Raw genomic sequence first — 22,524 nt, 5'->3', positions numbered from 1 at the left:
ACGCATGCATCTGAGAGGGACAGAATTGGACAAAGAGTTTCTCAGGAGGAGTGTGAGAATATGTCACCGCCAATGACGTTGATTGTAATAATTATAATGATGTTGGGGGTCGGGGGAAAGGGGGGGGGGCTGCACAGCAATATTATGAGGAAGGTCATATTGTCACGACACATCTACTGATATAATTTACATCTTTTCAGGGCATTATGTGCTCATGTGGGGCCTGTGAAGGATCATAACAGACTTTAGACGCTTTCTGGTTTCCACTGAAAAGACCCAACCTGGCCCTAATCTTCCAACCACACACACAAACTCACAACAAGAGAGACACACCAAAAAGCCTGCCTCGCATGACTGACGAAGGGCAGAAACAGATTATGGCTATTGATCGCTGACTGGAGATGGTTCTGTGCCTGTGTGCGTTTGTGTGTGTCACATCAGAGAATGAGGGGGGCGCGGGGGGACAGTGTGCAAAAACTATTGATTGTGTCCAATAGCGAGGCTACGTCTCGGAATTAAGGTCGGCTCTGTACTGTCTCACCTATTAGAAACTTGGCGTCACCCCAACACACACGTACATTTTTTTACCCTTAATAATAATATCACACTGATCGATGGAGAATGCTTGTCAAAAGAGAGAAATGAATCTGAGTTGCTGTATGAAGACATGATTCTCCAGACATCGCAGTTAAGGTGACGCAATCAAACGTGCCATCTCTTTCAAGATAATACTTGCAAAAAAATATATATATTCCTGCCCCTCCTTGAAAATCACTTCTACTCGATTGCTGATGTGGTCTAATAAAAGCAAAACATCTTGCGGTCATAAGCATTCAAAAAGCAAGTGCAAGGGACAAACGGGACGAGACGGACATCACACACCAACGAACTCAAAAGCCAGACCAGCTGCATTTTCCATCAGCCATCTAAATAATAGATGACACATTACGAGTTGTCTGTGAGAGACTTGTTATATGATGTCTGCGATTGCATCCTGACAGACAACAATGATGGAAATTAAAAGAGACATTGAGCACTGGGAGCAAAAAAAACTAGTTGAGATTCCACCTATCTCAAAGAAAATAGTGATGAGGAGAAATTGAGTGCAGTGAGTAAGGGGAGGGAGGCAGGGGGAATGAGTATTTGAAAAGCCTCACATGGCCCTATCTGTGTCTGTATTTTCGGAAAAATGTTGCCGGTGGTCATTTTCTATATCAAATCCTATTAGACTGAGAGATCCTGGGAGTGTTGCAGCAGACTGTTGGAGTCCTCTCCAGCCTTGATATTGTGCGGAAGAGGGGGGCCACAGCGTCATACTGGCCTTTTATCAAGACACACGGGGGTCATATAGCTTCTCTTTGAAGAAATATTCAACTAATTACCTTGGAGAGTGGCCTCACAGCCAGAGAGCAGACTGTGGAGTGTTAAAGCATTGTGTCGGGGTAAACTAAGGATGAGGATTTCGCCGGAAAAAGGCTTGGGACTATTGTTCGAACGGGAGAAGATAAAAGAGAAGCATTTCCAAAGAAGATAGAAAAATGCACACTAGGACCGGAAAGAGCTAAAAGCCGGTAAACTGAAACTGCAAACGGAAGGCTTATGAAATAATAATAACGATGAAAAAAAAAAAAAAGCACACCTGACACGAAAGGCTCGGTTTTGACATCACCAAACCAAAGCAGTCATTCATTACGTGCCTTCTTCTCAGACAAACAGCAGAAGGACAAGCAGATACTGGCAGTGCGCACTGCTCGGCGCGCCTGGCACGTTCATTCGGCACGTCTCTTGGACAGCGCCTTGCCTGGCAGCCTATCGGCACCACAACTCCAGAGGCTTATCCTCGCTCATAGATCATAACGTCGTGCTATCTGCTTCTCTGCTAAGGAATGCCAGGTAAGACATTTGCGGCCCGGAAAAAGGCCTCGGTACTATCCCGGCACTCCCCCCTCTAGGCTTACGAAGGAAAGCAGATTGCGGTTGGCTCCTCCTCCTGGCGCTGCTGAGAGACACACAGGGCTAATTCTCTTGGCGTCGGGTAACAGACATCTGTCACTCAAGACGCCCCCCCCCCGGGGATACAAAGACACGGCCTGATAGAAACATGGTGGGGACCAACCGATGTGCAACAGCAGATACATACTTACACATTCTACTGCAAAGCCATACATGGCACACTGTCAAAATAATCGACAATAAAAAAATTCACTCCACAATATCAAAATATTACATTCTACCCCAAACTACATGACGGGAGGTTTCTATAGCAACCGCCAGAGGGGCTGCGGTGAGGCAGTGCTGTACATGCTGTCGGAGAAGGAGCAGGGTGTTATGAGAGATCAGGTTTCCCCCTCCAGGGGCCATCCCGACCCTTTTACACCCCCCCCTACACCGCCACTTCCAATCTCCCATCCCAATCCAGTGCTGCTGGCATTCACATGCTAATTTGTCTCCATTGGTGATTACATTGCCTTTAAACCAACTGACAACTACAGCTGGAGTCAGGCTCTTAACGGCACACTGTCAGGAGGCAAAGGATGGAAGGATGAGAGCGAGCTGGCCCGTATGTGTGTGTGTGTGAGAGAGAACATTTGTTGATGTGGCCCTACTTGTGCTCCATAAAAATGGTAGTAATAGATGATGACACATCATCTGTGTGACAAACAGGTCCATACAATGTCACATGCTGCTCAAGGCTGTGCAACGGTCCCCAGCTTAATAGCTGTATGCAAATCAACCAGCCAATAAAGATCCATGTCGGCACTCAGCTGTGTACATTGGCTGACGTGACAAGCGAGCCACATGTCTCGGTAAATTTGCTCAAATGGGACGCCGGTGTCATTGAACATATATAATCTCTTTGGTGTATATATATATAAATCAAGCAGCCATAAAAATCAAATCAAATCACCAAAATCTACTTTGACAGGTTTGAAAAACCTAAACAGGCTTTGATAATTATTCCAATAAATGATTATAATTTAATCTGATGCAACCATCCCTTTATTGTGATGGGGAAAAATAAATCTGAAAAAAAGGATACAAACTCTGGTAGAGAGTCAGCCGGGATTTGACAGCTCTGCTGGCATTGATGCAAGTGGCCCGCACTAAGCTTGGCAGCAGCTTCCCATTGATGATGGCGCCATTAAATAGAGGCCCGAAAAAGGGAACCTGTGGAAAATAGCAACATGAGGTATTTTAACATGCACGCTGCTCTCAACGTTAATTCAATCAATCATCTGACAGTGTAGCTTGAAAAATAAGACTGATTAAAAATTATATACTCTGACCGTTTTTCCATCTGTTTTAGGCGAGAGGCTTCAACACTTAAGTGGATGTTACCTAACTACGCATGACAGCCGCACATATTGAATGAGAATCAACGTATGGTAAATGAAATTATAATGACAATCAATACCTAACAATGCCCCCATATTGAGCTAAACAACAAATCCAAAGCCACAATAAGCATTTTAGCCGCCGTGCGCGAGTGTGTGGGCACACGCGTCTGTTCACGCGGGCCCTTAATCACTGAGGCCCAATGGTCATTGACCTGGAAGTTGACGGGAATGTCAAAGTCCCTTCTAAAGGTCCTGCTGTCTTCAACTTGGTGATTTAAGGAGTACAATAGCAAGTCAAATGATATAACAAAGGGATTTAAATATGATTAACTCATTTGCCACACAACTGTGTACTATGACAGCTGATATTTTACAATAACAGTAATCTGTTGTAATTGAGTTCCCCTTGTAATATCATCATAAAAATCTGTAGAAAAACAGCATCCTTGAATTTTATAGCATTTAACTATTATTTTACGGTCAATTCATGCAATCAAAAATGTTGTTAGCTCACAACAGGGTCTGTAATATCACAGCTAGACACATTTTTCGCAGTATTTGACAGAATTATTCCTGTGTAAAATCTTTACTCAAATATTCCATGAGGTAAGCCGACTCGGCATTAGAAATGAAGACGGCATTTCTAAGAGAACAACAAAGGCACTTCCTCCAAAAGTGTCAGGACAATTATATTGTTAAGTTTCTTTCGCGATTAATGAAAGATCAATCAACAACAAATAAACGCTTTCCGCTCCTTCCAGTAGAGTTCGTGCGACCTTAGATCGTAAAAAATATGAATGATAAGTGACTGAAGCGGGAAATATTTTCTTATGGTTCCTTTCGAGGTGTGACATGAAATCCAAATATGTTGTTGATGAATTTAAAACATCAATTTTAAAGGTGAATAAATGAACAATTAACAATAGGTTTAGAACGGGAACAAATTATAATATTGTTTGATCTAGGTCCCATGAGCTCTACTAGAAAAGTAACTTTGACACTCAACAGGAAGTGTACACAAACAAATAGACAAACACAAAAAGATACATTTCTAATTTTGCAATTTTCATCAGAATTTGAATTTGATAACTTTATTATTTTCCATTTACAATTATGGCCTTTAAAAATGCATTTTGCTACTAACTGTGGACTGAAAGTAACATCACACGTCAACTGAGCCGTGATTGGTCGAGCCCTGATTACTGTTTGAGGATTTATTTAGATTTATTATTTCCATGTGACCATCGTGTGTATTACAGGAAACTGTTAAACTGTTTCTCACCTGTGGTTTCTTCATGATTTGGATGAAATACATGTGGTTCTCCATTGGGTAAATGACAATAAGCACGTCTCCAAAGTCAGTTGGAATGATGCCCCGCCGATAATCCCTGGTGTGCTCCGACCACACGATGTGCACCTCGTCATTTCCGAGGTGACGAAGCTGCCAAACACACAAAATCAGACTAATCAAGAGTCTGGCAACTGCATGTGAATGTCCTCCCACAGTGACAAGAACACACACAAAAAAATGGAGGATCACGCCAAGATGTTGAATTGATCCAATCAATATTAGTGGCCATCATAGTGGACAGAAATCTAGTGGTGAGAGTAGTCTGTATTTTATATTTATGACAGCGCAATGGAGTTTTGTTTTGATGCTACATCAGATTGTATTCAAGCATTTTATATATCGGTGGATATGTTTTTTTTTTTTTTTAATGCTGAAAGCATTTTTATTATACTGGAGAAAATACATAATGCAGCAAGGTGCAACAACAAGTATGTTTATCGTTAAACTACAAACTTTGAAAACAATAAATTAAATAGTGGTCTGGGCTCAGGTTTCACCCTTTTATAGTGTTTCCAACATGTATTCAAAATGAAAAGCAAAAATGCACAAAATTGAGCATTTTAAACCCAATAATTCAAATCCAATTAAGTTCCCCATCAGAGATTAAATTGCCTCCCATTTCCACTCTATTCACAGAAAGAAATGAAAGCAGGCAGGACAAGAGTGTACACTTAAAGAACAGGAAATTGACTGACGCTGCTTTGAAATAGGTAAACAGCTTCATCCAAAGTTGAATCAACACAGCTACATTATATTTTCCAACAAGTCCAGTAACTCTTGTATTTATGGGGTATCACAGACGCCGAAAATGAACACACTGTTTGCTTAAAAACATCTGCCAATGTACTGTGGGCCTAATGAGCCATTCGAAAACATGCCCTCGCCACCAAAAATGCAATTAGCGCATTCTGTTATAAGCCCTTAATTATGCTAATTCCGTGGTCTTAAACAAACGCACGGCATGCTAATTACTGTTCACCGGTTCAGTCGGGCTATCCATGGAAGTGGCAGGTACAAACCAGGTCAGTCACTGGGACAATTTCACAGAAATGTTGAATATGTATTCGGTGATAACAATTAAAACTGGGATGTTAATTTGGGTTAAGATATTAGCGTTGGGATAAGATGAATCACAAGTTTAATGAGGATGCTTATGCTCCAAACAGTTGGCTCTAGCACCTTCTTTGTTAATGACATCCAAATAATGTGTGACTTATTCTTTCGTTTCAAAAAAAAAAAAAAGGAATGTCAAGGCTAAGGCTGCTATCCAATTAGCTGTCTTTGACCTTGCACCCAGTTGATGGGCCTCAACACGATGGATACGGCAGACGGGAGGACCTCAGAAGACTCGAGGCTACTCATAAAAACAGCTTCGGTGGCCTATTTAACCTGCGGTGCCTTGGGGAGAGTGAAAAGAGCTTTGGCTATCTCCGTCTTCTTCACACATACACACACTTGTTCACTGTCTGACCCCAACTCTGCAAGTTGCTTCTATAACCACATTACGGAGGCCAGCTGCTACCGCTGCAGCTTGCACAGTGCAACAACACACAATTGGATTGAGGAATTTGTTCTTTCCCCCCTTTTTTTTTTCTCTCGCTTTGATTTGACTATTTTCTTTGACCTCCCTCATCCTTTTCTACCCGCAGACGAATACAAAATGTGGCTCGACACACACGGGCAGTTGAAGTGGAAGACTGCTGGACAAAAAAAGTGTTATTCGTAAATTTACATGGAAAACATTCCACTCAAACAGCGATGAAGCCCCATTCCTTATTTCAATTCTTCACTTCTTACTGCTCCTACACTCTTTGGAAGCATTTGAGTGTGCACCAAGCCAACCTTGGTGTGGCCATTTGGGTAAGATGAGTCTAAACAATTATAGCATTTCCTTTTGCAAAAATGAATATTGAGATATTGCCATTTCCCTATTTTGTCCTAAACTAGATGGTCATTATTTTTTTGTAGTCCAGAGGTACAGGTTCCAGTATGGGTGTGGAATTTGTAGGTGGTTATTGGTGACACATGGTCACTGGAGGACTGGAGTTGGATATCGGGGTGGCCTGATTAATTTCCCTTCTCAGCATGGCACCGTATGAGAAGATTGGCAGCATAGGCAGGGGCCTTTGCCGCTCATTTCTTCGCGCTAACTGTCCCTTGCGTACTACCGTCTTGAATCTTACGGCAGAACTCAATTGATCGCTCCTGTGGAGGCAGCAGGAATTGGATAAAAGTGTCCTGCCGGCATCCGTCCGGCGCCTGCTCTAGCAGGGAGAGATAATGGCTGAATCCAGGCCCTGGTCACAGCACACAGGGAGGAGGGGGGCAGGGAATAGCAGAATTGTAGTCATTACCACAGTGGCAAATGCACCCCTATTCACTTGTGAGCCCGCCAATCTCTCCTCGTCATGTCTGCTTGCCGGGTTCACTAATCAATGGTCACACTCTGGAGTCACACCTCCTGATCTCAGCTTAACACCAAGCACCGAGATATTTTTTTTTTTTTCTTTTTCTGAAGAACATCTGGGGTTTGTAATTTTTTTTAAGTCAAGATATGAATAAATAGTATATACTCTGGACGATTTAATTGCTCATATACCAATATATATATATTTTAAATGTATTACAATGTAATTTTATGTCTCAACACATTGTGTTTGTAATTTGAGGACCTGGATTTCAACACGTAATTACGACCTACGGTCATCGTTATAGACGTAAGGCACCTTTTTGGTGAGGCAGTCATCAGAATCAGATGGCATACGCGTAGAGACATGGAAGATGGCTTCTACAGTGGAGGTAGCATAGTAGGGAGCTGTTAGTCCTGTGCTGCCATTCCTCTGGAGGCCGCCCATAAAGCCGCAATGTGTGGCCAGATCCACCTGAGGAACATATTTAACATGTATATCATGTTGCATAACTGCAGTATTTCACAACTGGACGTGTATTTTTTTAAGTGTTAAGACTTTTATGAAGCACCTCCCATCCGAGCCCAGAAACAAAGTCTTCATAAGCTTGACTGCCGGCACCGTTTGACATGATGGAGCACTTGTCCTCTTGACCTTCGCCAATGTAGAACACAGCGATCTTGTGGGTCTCCCGACTTAAGAGCAACAAATAAAGTAGTTATCATTCATTTATTGTTCACAAACAATTCATGATACCACGATACTTTGCAGTTAATGGGAGGGGCTGGTGCAATTTGGAAAATAACAGTTTGGGGGGGGGGGAGGGAAGATGCCAACTCAATTTTGTCACAACACTCATGGAGCCAAATGTTATAGCAGCAGTTTCACTGACAAATGTGGTTTTCTGAAGAGGTAAGGAGGGAAAGTCAATTACAGACAACAAATGAATTACCATTGTCGGGAATCCAAGTTCTTTAGTTCTCTTAAGAGTTTGGAGTTCTTCTTCAGCAAATGAAAACTTTTTCTGGTTGGCAAAAAAACAACAAAAAAAACTGTTCAAGCATGTTAACTCGTATTCAATTTTCACAATTGTTAACAGTGTTGAAATGAGTCTGGATTTAGCAGAAAGTCACTTTCTCAAATTTAACAAAAAGAAAAATGTAATGTCTCGACTGTAAATATGTTCTCATAAAAAAAAAAAAAAAAAAAATCAGATTTGGGGTCCTTTTGCTCCAATTTTGGTATACAAGAAACCACCTTGCAACCTCCCGCTTTTTCGGATTAATGCAAGAGGCCACAGGTGCACACAGCAATCTCCCACAAGCTGTGTTCATGTTACGCTGTCACTATTAAGAGGTGCAAGTTTTTAATTTGGGGGTGGCACTATAAAGATGCGGCGGTGCAAGGTAGACCGTTGTGTAAACACCTGGCCACATTTACCCTGTGGAGGGAAGATTAAAGCACTCTGGTGCTTTTTAAAAATTGCTCTCTTAAGAATCACAAGTCAACAGCTGAATTATTTGCAGGATATTACGACAATGTCATAAATGCAAATATGATATGGATAGCCTAATGCTTCAATGAAATGTTTTTTTTTTATTTCTAAGCTGTTATAGAGAAAACTGATCAGTCACTTATCACTTTTTCGTTCATTTAAGAGAAGAATTGTAACATAACATACCGTCGCTCCCAGGAGTTCATGCCAAGGTCATTGAGGAGTAACCGACAGTAATAAAAAGGTGCCTTGGGCTCCTGGTGGGACGATTCCCTCTGACAGGAAGCCCGGAAGCTCACATCAGCATCCCACCTTCTGACTTGCTCCTCCTCCTGCCGAGTCTGACGAAGAATTGCACTGAGGATGGCACTTTCTTGTTCATGATTCATGCCCAAGGGTGAAGAGGCTGGCTGATTTAACTGGACTTGAGATTTGGGGAGGCATTCTGGGCTGCTCAGGCTGAGCTCCTCTAAAAGTTTGTTGAGATAATCTACTTCTTCCACGTCGCAGGAGTCAGGGTTGGAATCAGAGACAGAGAAATGATACTTGGACGGTCCTCTTGTTGGAGAACTGGACAAAGGTTTGCTATGTGCTGCGGTGGGTGGCGGCGTGTGATCGACTGATTTAAAAACATCGATATCCTCGCAGGTTTCCTGTTTGGTTGAGAACAGGATTGTCCCATCCCACGAATATTTTCCTGAAATGTCGCGGACAATGATGCGCACCTGTGAGGACGGGTGGGGGGGTTGCCCGACTGTAGGGGTCTCTGCAGGGATCTGCAGGTAGGACACCAGTGTGGTATCGTTGAAAACAAAGAGCTGAAGATTGGGGCTTTTGAAGACCTCGGACGATAGCTCGGAAGACTCCACGTACGGATTGTCGTGATTTTCGCTCACGAGGCTATGGAGGAGGGCCGGGCCTCCTTTTAATGGATGATGGCCCAGATGATTCACCAGGTGAGTCATGACCATTCGTGCTGTCAGGGGAATCAGCTCCATGCTTCGACGCCGCTTTTCTGGCAAAGGAATAATGGCGATATGATAAATATACAAAACATGGACCTGAGATAATCACAAAAATACCTATGGGCGAATACCTAGCTAGGCTATTGTTTATCAGAAATGCAGTGCTGACTTTTTTTTTTTTTCAAAGCCTTGCCTGTGCAGACATGCTACTTATTATCTCTGTCATCTCTTAACACACAGCAACATCTCAATTATGATTATTAGTAAAAGTACTTTATTCAATGCTCACAATAGCTTAGCTAGCACGGCTCTAAGTAGGTAGCATCTAATCATACGAGACAACTGTGAAAAGCCCATTGAGTCTTCTTATAATGGACAAGTGTTTGGACTGGCCGCACGCTAATGAGAATCTCCATCTTCACAGGCTACTGAATGGGAGCCTACTCGATGAATTGCATTTGTGTAAATGCATGGGCTTTTTACGCTCAAGTGAAAAGCATGCTGGGCTTCATTATGCGTTGATGTAGGAAAAACAAGAAGATGCACTCTTGCATTGTGACAGTGCTATCAATACCATCATCCCCCCCATCAAAGTGGAAAAAGCTCTTTAGAAAGCAGGCCAAGCTACATTAGAGATACGCTGGGCCTTTTGATGTGACTTGATCAATATGAGGTGGGGGCATGAATATAACTAGGCCGGCACTCTTTGGTTTGCCCTTTTGATAGTGTTTTGTTATTTCCACTAAGACTCTGCAGCTGTGGGCCACAAAGAAAAGGTGAGCTGTAAATTCGGAGGCAGACACTACCGTTCAAAATTCTCACATTGTTTCAGTGCAAATATTATATGGATTTGGACTCAAAGGGACTTTTTAGAAGTTGAGGACATGAGAGTGGTGGTTGTGGTAGTGGTGGTTGTGGTGGTGGTGGGGGGGATACATTGCCTAATGGAATCACAAGGTCACCAAAATAGGAAAAATGAGACATTTTTAGCTAAACCCTGTAATGGGTCTTCTTGAGGATGAGCACTAATGCGAATGATGCATTCCCTGATAGTTGCATTCCTTCTTTTATATTTTTAATAGGATATTGACATTTAATAGAGCAGCTCCAAATGGATGGGCTACTAGAATTAATTCTCTCAGAGAACTCCTTTTAAGATATTCGGGACAATGTAGTGAACTCTTACATTCAGGCAATGCGCTGAGGAGTCTGCTAATAAAATGTTGAAAGTTTACGGCTACAATTTGATTTGTTTAAGATAGTAATTAGATAATCACCATATTGCCACCCATTTAACTACAGAGCTCTACTAAAGCTGAACTGACCAAAAGTGGGAGGAAAAAATAACACACAGTGCCTTTTTGATATTAAATATTATGATTCTGAAAAAGGGGTAGTTCCATTGGTACTATTGCAATGGCAAAATTATTTTCTATACAAACACCTCTATCTAGGTCCAAAATTTAAAGCGATTATTATTATTATTACTATTTTAAATTGTGTGCCTCTATATTTGCTTTTCTAGTGTGTTGCATGAAAATAAAGAGCTTTATAAAATAAAGAGCTTTATAAAATAATGACGCTAGTGTTGGCCTTGAACTATTGCACACTATTGGACGTTTGTACAAACAATACGGCCAATAGAGCCAGTAGAGCGAGTGGGGGAGAACAATCAGCAAATCTGGCTACGTGAAATTATAATAATACATATTTGCGATACCTGAAACCAATGTTTAGCTGGTCAGTCAGCAACAATACTCAAAAATTAAAAAGATGCCCAAGCTTTAGGGTGACTTTAAACTAAGAAAATGAAAAAAATTAATTTCGATGTAATCACTTGGAGACAGCAAGACGAGAAGTGTGAAGTCTGTTGGCGAATGCCCACTACGAAAGCTAAGAACAGTTCAGCCTTTATTTTTATTTTCAGTTTTTTTAAGTAAACTAGCACTAGAAATAAAAAAAGCTTTAGCCTCATTACAGCACCTCTACTACTTTACTTTACGGTAAAGTGTCTTCCGCTAAATTGTTGTGACTGGTTAAAATTATCTCGATGCTGTGTTTTCTGCATGTCAGCACAGCAAGATGTGTAATTCTCTAGCATGCTCTTTTAATTCTGCCTTCATGAATCAATTTTGAATAACATTTTTTCATCTGGCTCGCCTAGTTGCAACACCCTAGCTCTGCCCCCTATCGTCATGGTAACAACTCCCTTTGGCACCATAGAACAGTAGTGGGGCAAGTGGCTCATTTGCATGAAACAGAACCCCCAACCCAAAAAGAAAATAAAGAACTGCAATTCTAACCAGAATGTAATAAGTGGACATTGTTTTTTTTGTTTTTGTTTTTTTTTACTAATTTGACAGATACAAATAAAAAAAAAAAAAGTCCCTTAACACCGGTTTTAATCATGAAACATGCAGAAAATATCCTTTAACAGAGGCCCCAGTAAGTATGTTGTGAATGTGACACATCTTTACCCTCTGCAACGGTGAGCAAGCTGCGGAAGTCGGTAGTGTTCGTCTGGGAAGGTGGCGGCTCAAAACTCTTCACCTGTCCCAACATGAGATCGTAATCAGCGGACAAGTCTGCTAGGCTGAGGAGGTAGTGGCTCTGTTGGGTGTGGAGGGTAGAGCCTGACACACAACAGTGCAGCACCTAAGGGTAAAAACAAGAAAGGGGATAACACTTGATCAGATATTGAGTGCCTGCCTGGCTATGTATTACTCTTTCCGTCAGTGAGAGGTGCCTTGATGGCAAAATTGCATCAGCGTTGTGCAAAGACGCTGCCTGATTAGACATGATGTGGTGCAGTGACAATCCTACAGGTCTGTTTCAGGTTTCTTGATTTAGGAGAGTATGAAGAGGAACAAGAGTATTCAGTGAGTGCAATACTCTGACAACCCATTTGACGCTTATAAAATCCATGAGTGAACATTAATAGCCATAATAAAGCTGACACGTTTTTTGGGGGGTGAAGAAAATCATAAACCTGCTGAAATATGAATAACTAATGGAAATGTTCACAAACTCACAATGAACACATAACCACCTGGAAGAGAAATACAATACATCCATTTACACCATGGTGATGGAAGAGGAGGGGGAGAAAAAAAAAAAAAAAGTGTTTTTATTGCTTCAAAATCCATCTCTTCTCTATTGTGAGAATGTATCGATCTACATAACAGATGGCAGAGCATCCCTTGGCAGCACCAGATAAGGCGCACTGGGCCAGTCGATTACAGCCATTGGACAGTTTTATGCTGTTTGATTTAATTGAGACTTTTTTTTTTTTGCGTGTTTAACTCCCACCACAAATACGCATCCTCTACATACCTGTAATTTGTATAATGCCATTGGATGTAAAGGGGTTAGATCATATGTCTGATTTAAGTAAATGAGGGGGCCCCCGCTTGGTCACAGTAGAGCAACTTGGGGTAAAGCCATGTAAAGGCTAATCCCTTTCAGTGCACACATGCACTTGGTGGAGAGACGCATTGAGAAAAGGCAGGCTGGGCCCGTCATCTGAAACAGTATAGTGTGTGGTAATGTAGACAGTACATGGATGAATCTCCCGAGCAGACCTTTGAGGACACGGGGGAGGGATTGGCAGCTTGATGGTGAAAAGACCTGAACCAAACAGCTGCTACACCAAAGCCCCCAAAGAGCTTCCCTCTGTGGAGGGATGGAGAGAAAGAAAGGGGGGGGGGGCGGGCCCACGGCTGTGCTTGACAACTAAGTGACTACACTTTGCATAGCAACAGTTCTTGGAGGGTAACAGACAAATGAGCACACTGTAGTTAAAGAGGGGGGGCACATGTACATCGCAAAACAATTTGGAAGGACATTTGATTTGTATACTGAAGATAGGTCCCTTAACTTACCCTAACCTTCCACTATGTTCCTGTCGTAAAATAACCATCCCCGTTGATTGTATGTCGTACACACATTTGCATATTTATCACTACAGTTCGCCCTTACACACACAGGTTCAAATTTAAATTGGTCTTCACAAAGACAGATGTAAACCTAACAAGCTCGCACAGAGGGCTGATGCAGCTGGCTGCTGAGACGAACGGAGAGCAGATGGAGAAGCTTGAGCACAACAACAGTAGGCCAAAAGAGGTCTAGTGCGATGTTGCTTTTGCAATGGATCTACATTCGATTAGGGATCACAAACACGTTCTGTGCCAGGATGAAAAGCAAGACAGCCATTTTCGTTAATATGCAATTGCATTGATATTTGACCGGTTGATTTCAAAAGTGAAATGAAAGAAAAGCTTTTCAGTTGAGATTTGTAATTAAAGCAAGGTCAATAAGGGGCAGTCCACTACCTTGACAGCAATGCATTCTGGCCAGTAATACAACAAAAGGGAAGGTCTTGTGGAATAATCAGCATGGAAATTGACAGATTTCAGACTGGATATTGCATTATTATTGTCACACATTGTATTATTTCCAATGAAACCTAGAGGGGACTTGTTTGTCTTCAGATAGACAACCAATCATGCCTAATTGTCTTTGCTTTTATAGCAGCTGCAGTCGCTCGCATATTAAGACATATTCCATTCAAATCAGCAGGACAAGCGTTTATGGCCTGAGCTTATCAAATGGACAAAGGGTCCTGTTTGAATAATTGGACCATTTCTTATCAGTGCTGACATCTTTACAAAGATCTGCCGTTGACCGCATCTGCCCAGACAGGAGGGAATGAATAATACGTCATTCATTCAGGCCTGAAGCTCTTCAGGGTCAGGAGGGTAAAAAAAAAAAAAAAAAAAGGATCAGAGGGATGAATAAAATGAAATTTAATAAAAATCATCCCCTTTTGATGTAATTATTAGGATGAGGATAGAAAAAAATAGTATTGGTTCACAATAAATAAACACGCACTTCAGCTATGCCAACTGCCTCCGCAATATGTCGCTATAATGTTAAATGAGGCATAGTGTTGTCTAGTTAAAGTGACAAGACAATGTGGAGAGGTGAAGGTCAGTGTGGTCAGAGCTGAAGCCGTTGTATTAGCTTTAATAAACATTACGTCAATAAAAAAAAAAAAAATAATAATAATCCAAAATTGCTATATGCTTTCCTGGCACCGAGATGACAGTGACACTACCCACCCTGTAGATGTAGTCCAGTAGGGGGGCTTTGTTGGATGTGTTGTCCTCCAGCAAAGACGTGGTGATCGGTTCCAAAAGCAGACTCAGTGGAACAGCCATACACCAGTCCAAAAGACAAAGCAGTAGGGACACCACCAACTGAGGAAGTTTGAAATATATTGAACAAATGTACACAATGACACAAAATGCAAACACAAATGCAAAGAAAAAAAAAAAAGGGTAGTGTGGGAAACATAAGCAAAGAAATGTAATGAGTGAAAACATTCCTCCATAAATGCACCATTCCACCACGATAGATCAAGGTCCTTCAGATCTCAGTCATTTCCTTTCCAACATGTACCTTTTTGTCTGCTTCCACTGTTGAGTGCTCAGCGCTCGGCAACAAAAAGGCTGTTGTGGCCACAAATATCTGCAAAGGGACAAAACATGAAGGAAAAACAAGAAGACTCATTGGTAAGGAGAAAAGGAATCAAACATTTCATATTTTCCCCAACAGTACAAAGAAATGTACATGTTACCGCATTTAAACCCAAAACAACAGCAGATCGGTGGGTGGACGTGAATGTTACCTCGATGATTTTCTTAGGTAGAGTCGGTTCCACATTTTGGAGAGGCTCCCAATGAGAGATGAGCAGCTGAAACACGTCACAGGCCACCTGAGCCACAGCTTTGTTGCCAAACTGCACAGAAAAAGAAAACCGTTATGAATAAAGGTAAGACAAATATGGTTACTACGTGACATGTATCATATTTCTCAGACTTATAGTTTGGCTGGTGCTGCGACTTATATTCAGTTCCAAAAGGCCACAATTGGTTCTGCCAAATAATTTCACGGGTTGCTGAGTCTCAGCCACTGGTTTGCAAAATTTGAATCGCGGTTGCACCATGAGGCAAATAATAGAATGCGCACAAATGTTTTCACACATGCAAAAAAAAAAAGTTTTTGGGTTATAAGTGAGCAGGATACAGTCGCCCAGCACATGCCCCTAAGCCAGGAGTGTCAAAATTATTTTTGTCGCGGGCCGCATCGTACTCAGTTTCCTTATGACTGTCAACAAACTGAAGTTTGAAACCGGAGACTAGTAAAAACTGTATATTTTTAAAAGATCAACAGTAACAAATATCCCTAGCAATATCTGTATTTTTTTTTTTTAAAATGAAGACAATTTGTAACTTTAGTATTGACAGATGAAGTTGATGCACAATTAGTCTTCGGGGGCCACATAAAATGATGTGGCGGGCCGAATCTGGCACCCGGGCCTTGACTTTGACACCTATGCCCTAAGCGATACAAACACAATATATGTAGCAAACTACATCTTCCTTGACTGACACATTTATGGATTAAAAAAGGTGATACGGTACAAAACATATTTTATAAGCCTCAGAATGTGACAGGTTCACGCCGTTCATATCACAAGGAGTCCTTTTGCTAAATACCTCAATGTGTGGGGACGAGTGGCAACTGTTGCAAAATAGTTCTATCACGGATAATAATCACCTGTCATAATAAGAAGCTTTCACATACACCTGTACTAACAAAAACTAATTTCTGTGCAAGCTCATGTTTTCTCACATTTTAAAAAAACACGAAGGTTAAACTTATTTTCAATTGTACCCATGCTTCATTTTCTCTAGACTCATCCAAGATGAGAACTGTGAATTTTTCCAGTGATTTCAAATTCTTTATTCAGAAATAGAATCCCCCCATTTCTTCCAGCTGAATGCCTCTCAACATGTAGCAAGGGTAGATAATGCAATGAAGTGCAGAAATGGCCAAACACAAAAAGAGGCCCTGAGAGTTCAGCACCTGCTTTCAGAAAAGAGACTCAGTCCCACTCTTCAGCCCCCTCCCCCCCATTTACAACACGCTCTACCCAGCCTACACCCGCTATTTTGGGGCTGGCGAAGTCTTGTATGTCAAGTTGTACAGGGGAGTGATTACTGCTCCATTAGAGATGGAAGGATGGGGTGTGTGTGAGGGGGTTGCTTGAGCAGGAAGCGGAGAGATGTAGCTGCTTAAATTGGCCAACATCTACAGAGACAGAGAGCAGTCTCAAAATCATGCCACCAAAAACGTCCCTCTATATGAAGAAAGAAAGAACCTCAACTGGATTTCTGGATGTCTTCAATCAAAAGAAAGGGAGGACTGTTACAAAATAGCCACCAGAAAAATTACTTTACTCATAATTTTTGACAAAGCTAATCATTAAGCTCGGATCCAAGCGACGTACCGTGTAAAATGTGTCGTCCATTCATTTACTGACAGTAGCCGTTAGTGACACGGGATAATTGGATATTTTCATTTCATTCAACTGATTATTGTTTTGTCCTCTTTCCATAGATGAAGCATGGCTTTGTCAACAGAGGGAAGTGCTGACAATGACATTGACTGGTTATCACTTTAAATTAACTGACTCAATGAATAAGGAGTGACTGTACAAAAAAATTAAGGCAGTAAAAATTTTGCTGAGGCGTAATGACAAACTATAACACGTTTATATAATAATAATAAAATATAATATAATAATAATAATATAATTATAATGAAATATAATATAATTATAATGTACCTTATTTTCCGGACTATAAGGCGCACTGGACTAAAGGCGCACCTTCAATGAATGGCTCATTTTAAAACTTTGTCCTTATATAAGGCGCACCGGACTATAAGCCGCACCATTAATGCATCATGTCAGATTTTTAATCCAAATCAAATCATTCTCCATTTTATCTTTTTTATTTCAACTTCAGATGCAACAAATTACTTTAGAATCACAAAATAATGATCCATAGTCTTTTTGATTCATGATTCATAGTCTTCAGCGGGCCACTTATGATTGATTTCATGACACAATGCTTCGGGACAGTTTAAATTTAGGAATTTGGTCCATATATAAAGGCGCACTGGACTATAAGGCGGACTGACGGCTTTTGAGAAACTTTTAGGTTTTTAGGTGCGCCTTATAGTCCGGAAAACACGGTAACATAATGTAATATAATGTAATGTAACATAATATTACTTGCATATTTTCTCTATTTTCATGTCCATAACTTTTGTCCATACAGTGAAGATACAGGGATGATATCCAACACATAAATTACAGCTCTGCTTTATAGATAATAAATTGGCTACGGACCTTTAGTGTTACTCCCAGGACATTGATGGCATCTTTCACCTGATCATGGATGTTTGTTTGCATCAGTTCCTCACAAACCCACAAGCCTAGGCTGCACACAGCAATACACCTGGAGTGCAAAAAAAAAAAATGTTAGAAAAGTAAAAACCTTTTATTGAGGGAAAAATGGCTTTACACAAATATTTTTAGATTTCATACACGTGTATGGTAACTTAAATCCTGAATTTATTTCATCCATGTACTTTAATTACATACCTGGCCTCTTCACAGTGTTCCTTTGTTGCAGCCTCAAGCAGGATATTGACAAGATAATCCTGAAGTGCAAAAACATACATTATCAGATTATAACATGGTCCTTCCGCTCACACTGACTCCACAGGTGACAATGTGCATCTTGGGATTGAAGTCCCCCACGGTTTTAAAGCCTTTACAGTAATGAAAAATACGAGAAATAATTTCTCCTTTACCCACTGAGCGATTTACCTTAATATCCTCATTTCCGATTTGAATGTCATCAGAGCCAGCTACACTCCGCAGGACTGGAATGTGGACGTATAAGTTTGGGAAACACACTAATGAGCCAAGAATTGTTTGAGCTTCCATCCTGGGAGCCTAGCGTATGGAGAAAATATGCAAATTACACAAATTTAATACCTAGTAATGTAATTAATTCAAATTATATTTAAAAATTAATAAACACAAGTACTTAGTAAAGTTAAAATATGGTGTCCATATATCAATAAGAAATTTACGGGTCGGTTATAAATATGTGGAGACTCTTTCAATCAATCAGTGGATTTAAGTGTGTTTTGAGCCACCATAATATAGGTTGTAATTGTGACCACAATAAAAGGATACCCTGAATTAGCGAGGTATGATGATAAAGTACTTGTTTGGGTACAAAAATGATGCATCAAATGTTCTGCTTGGTGATGAAGAAGATGGAGGCACGCTGAAGCCTCGGGTGTACCTCGGAAGAGTTACAACTGAGGACGCGGGCAGCCGCAGTGATGAAATCGCCGACCAGCATTGTGAAGCCCGGCAGACCCAGGAAGAAAAATCTTGGCGAGCAGGACCGGATAATGGTGTTTAAAGTATCCTGGTGACAAAAAAATATATATATACATTGTTAACTTTTATTATGATATCTGCCAAGTAGCAACAACTGAATTAATTTATAGGTACAAATTGGGACATTGAGGAGAATGTAAAAATAACAGCAATGATATGCAAATCCTTTTCAAAAGATATTACATTAAATACAAAAATGTTCTTCCAATGATGTTAATATTGTGGTAAAATAGCTTGATTGATTCAAGATTCATGTCATGACACGTCGGCAGCTACAAGTTGGCTACCAAAGTTGCAAAAGCATCCCCTGCCACTTCTGCCTTTGTATTTTTGCCACTTTGATATCCAGGATTGAACATTGAACGCTTTCACCGCATTTTTTTTTTTTTTTTTTTTTTAAAGTCTTATTGCTTCAAAAAGGACGATTTTAGTTCAAATGTTCAAACTGATAACATTTGATTTGTTTCCAATACATAAAAAAAAAAAAAAAAAAAGGTGGAATAGGGGCATGCTTACTCGGACCCGGACTGTTTTTATGTTCAGTTTTCTTTTCATTTTGCTTTATATCCCAACTTTGCAAAACAAACTAGGGAGCAGAATTGCAATTAAAGAACCTTTGTGCATTTTAAGTGGACACAGACTTTTGGGTTGGAGGGTTACTAGGACAGTAATTGGGCCACAATGTCCAATACATAATGCCCCCTCCCCCTCCCCCAAGAACAGGTAAGCATTTTAAGTGTGTTGAGAACAGCAAGGCACTCGACGGGATACCAAATTAACGACAGCAAAAAAAAACAAAAAAAAAAAGGTTGACAAAAACAGACAGCGGAAAAATAGAGACAGCTGGATCGCCAGAGAGGAAAATAAGGAAACAAAAGATCACAACCTTTTAGAATCGCATTTATGTACATAGACAGCAAAACCACTAATTAAAGCTGTAGACATGGTATTCATTTTTATGAGCTACCTGCCACTCACTGGCAGTTGGATTAAAACCAAACATGCATAGTTGTGTTTCTATCTTGAAATACAATTGTGGTCAATACAGAAAAAGACATCTACTACGTATGAGTATGCATCGCTCTCTCTTATCTTCTACTCACTCATGCATGTGTGTGTACAAAAGCAAGGTCCATCCTCAAAACATCTGCCTTCTCGGTTATAAACCTGTGCAAATCTCAGTTCAAATATCAGCTTGTTTCTGCCTAAACCAACAGGGCAACTCGACAAACACAAAAAGAAGACCCATCCCCTCCCCCCAACTCTCTTGGATTGCCGTACTACCTTTCTATCTTCACCTATAACCCGGAGCTTTGACAAATACAGAGTAGAGCTGAAGTAAAAAGAACAAGAATAAACACAAAGGTAATATGCGGGAAGTGGATCCAACAGGACAGACTGCATGTAGAAAATTGGCAGGGAGAGCTTGAGGGTCCATTTTACCCTCATTTTGTTGGTAATTGACCTCTGAAACATAATGTGCAGTGCAGTCAGAGGTAATTAGCGAGCAACAAACTGTTGCTTGATTGCCTGAAATGAGCATTTTAAAAGGAGGACACAAAATGGAGAATGCAAAGTGTTTCCTGGTAACTAAATTTGAGGAGTGTATTGACATGGATCTGAGGCCCGTGTGGCTCGGAAGAAATGGTCCCCCACGTATCAACAAAGGAAGCATTAATGTACCTTTGAAAGGATCCACCTCAGACCTTTTCATTTGACCTCATTTCCAATACAGCACAACCTGTCGGCTTGCACTTTGCCATTACGTCACCCATAAACACAATTATTTGTCTTATGCACTAAACATGAATATTTCTGGGTTTTTAGTTGAATAAATAAATTGATAAAAAAGGAATGGAATGTTCAAGTGTCAAAAAGATGTGCCTGAACCAAGTTGAGGAGCAGCTACTTTTATGACCCAACATGCTGCAGACCGGAAAGTTGACCTCATGGATGGATTACCGCTGTCATGGCATGTCCTGTCTTTATGAGAGCAGAGTAGGACAAACTATAAGGACAATGGCCATGACCTTGTGCCTCTTGTCAGTTGAAGGGACAATCCCTTCAAGGGAACTGTCATTTTACTCTAAGCTTAACTGAATTTAATGGTGATGACTCGGACTGGGATTCTTCCCTAATCATCTCCGGAGCGTGAGTGTTTTACAACAGATTATGTCATCATGTGGCTTTTATCTGTGCAAAAAAAGCTAAAAAGACAATAGCCTATATCAAATCAATGATATCTTGAATGATCTAAATAAGCCAACATGAACTTAAGTCATTTCAGGCTGTTATTTTAAAAGCCATCTACAACAAATGCACGGATCAGATGACTCTAAAAAGTATATATAATTTATATGGACATCAAAATCGACTCTTTTTTTTTTTCCCCTCATTTTGGGTGGGGAAGGGTGCCTTAGAAGAGCGGGGAGAGAGAGAGAGAGAGAGAGAGGAGGAGGGGTTGAGTAAGAGCCACTTTCTTATGTTAAGCAGGCGTGCGGCTGTCCTCTATTGTGTAGTGTGAGGACTCTTTTCTCTGGCCAATTTGAGCATGCCTCGGTGGCCAGCCTGGCACTGGCCCCCTGACGCATTATACAGAGCTGTAACAAAAGCGGGAGAATGTTGCCTTGTTCCTCAGCGTGCCCCCCTCATTGCTCCACTCTACACTACGATCCCCTGGCTGTCCTCCCGCTCCTTCACAGACCCCCCCCACCCCCCACACACACACACACTAAGGCCAGCCCACTCTGGGCCTCCGGCCGACTTGTCAGTCTAACGGAGCGCGACAGACGTCAATCCTTAATTAATCACGAATACGCGGCAGGGGCTCAAAACATTATTGAACGATATTGAAAACATTCTAATAAGCTTGTCGCACTGCCAAGGTGCAATAGAAACCCAGCCAGAAGGGCAACTACACAACGCACACACATATTTGTATCCCAAATACCCCCTATCCACACTTTTATCCCGTTCTTTGTTTGGGGGGGGGGGGGGGGGGGGGGCGTGGCGGGGGCTTCATTCATCTCCACTCTGCATCGTCTGGAGGGAGTGGAGCTAGGCCAGATTTAAATATGATGAAGGGTGCGACTAAAGGAAGACCGGAAGATGCCAAAACACGGTAAAATTCTTTAACACAGCTGGTGGGTAGGCAATTATTGAACATGACATTAAAAGAGAAGACACTGTGCAGTATCTGCATCCTCCCGAAATTCATTTTGAGTATATAATGTGGAAAAGGTACTACGACACCTGGTTGTTACGCTAACAGGGGGCTGAAACGGAATGAACAATATAGACCCACTTTGCAGGTTTAATTGGTCACACTGCAAGGGTGTGATTGTGTCTGTGGAAATGTGTGAGGTCAGAAACTGATGTTGGATGAAAAAAAAAAAGACGAACACAGTCACCATTTTTATGCTACACTGAAAAAATATATATACAAATGCATCACCTTTGTGTTTTTCTCCCATTTTTCATGAGCTGTACTGAAATAATTAATACTTTTCCAATTAACACAAAAGCTCAAAGAAAATATGTAGTAATTGAGTGCTAAGATCATTTGGACAGCTCACAAGATGGTGATTAGACGTGACAAATATTGCACGGGTCGGTCTTAGGCTGCCCACAATAAAA

General features: G+C 41.1%; 1 protein-coding gene across 3 annotated transcripts in view; it reads right to left on the bottom strand.

The window, feature by feature from the left end:
- ralgapa2 (Ral GTPase activating protein catalytic subunit alpha 2) overlaps positions 1-22,524 on the bottom strand; it is a 66,154-nt gene that overhangs the window by 20,723 nt on the left and 22,907 nt on the right. For all 3 annotated transcript variants that reach the window (XR_015068390.1, XM_085932836.1, XM_085932837.1), the window contains exons 25-38: positions 18,788-18,916; positions 18,301-18,429; positions 18,073-18,131; positions 17,818-17,926; positions 15,247-15,357; positions 15,018-15,086; positions 14,678-14,815; positions 12,035-12,212; positions 8,779-9,607; positions 8,050-8,121; positions 7,669-7,792; positions 7,416-7,571; positions 4,621-4,779; positions 3,041-3,168 (exon numbers count right to left, since the gene is read on the bottom strand). Coding sequence is in view for 2 of the 3 variants with exons in the window: in XM_085932836.1 (XP_085788962.1) it covers positions 3,041-3,168; positions 4,621-4,779; positions 7,416-7,571; positions 7,669-7,792; positions 8,050-8,121; positions 8,779-9,607; positions 12,035-12,212; positions 14,678-14,815; positions 15,018-15,086; positions 15,247-15,357; positions 17,818-17,926; positions 18,073-18,131; positions 18,301-18,429; positions 18,788-18,916 (2,390 nt within the window). In the remaining variant the exon portion in view is untranslated. The remainder of the gene's footprint in view (positions 1-3,040; positions 3,169-4,620; positions 4,780-7,415; positions 7,572-7,668; positions 7,793-8,049; positions 8,122-8,778; positions 9,608-12,034; positions 12,213-14,677; positions 14,816-15,017; positions 15,087-15,246; positions 15,358-17,817; positions 17,927-18,072; positions 18,132-18,300; positions 18,430-18,787; positions 18,917-22,524) is intronic.

Source organism: Syngnathus leptorhynchus, chromosome 15 (genome assembly GCF_054491065.1).
Source record: "Syngnathus leptorhynchus isolate UIUO chromosome 15, UIUO_Slep, whole genome shotgun sequence".
NCBI lineage: Eukaryota > Metazoa > Chordata > Actinopteri > Syngnathiformes > Syngnathidae > Syngnathus > Syngnathus leptorhynchus.
The sequence above is the reverse complement of the archived record's forward strand: the minus strand, read 5'-3'. Positions and strand labels throughout refer to the sequence as shown.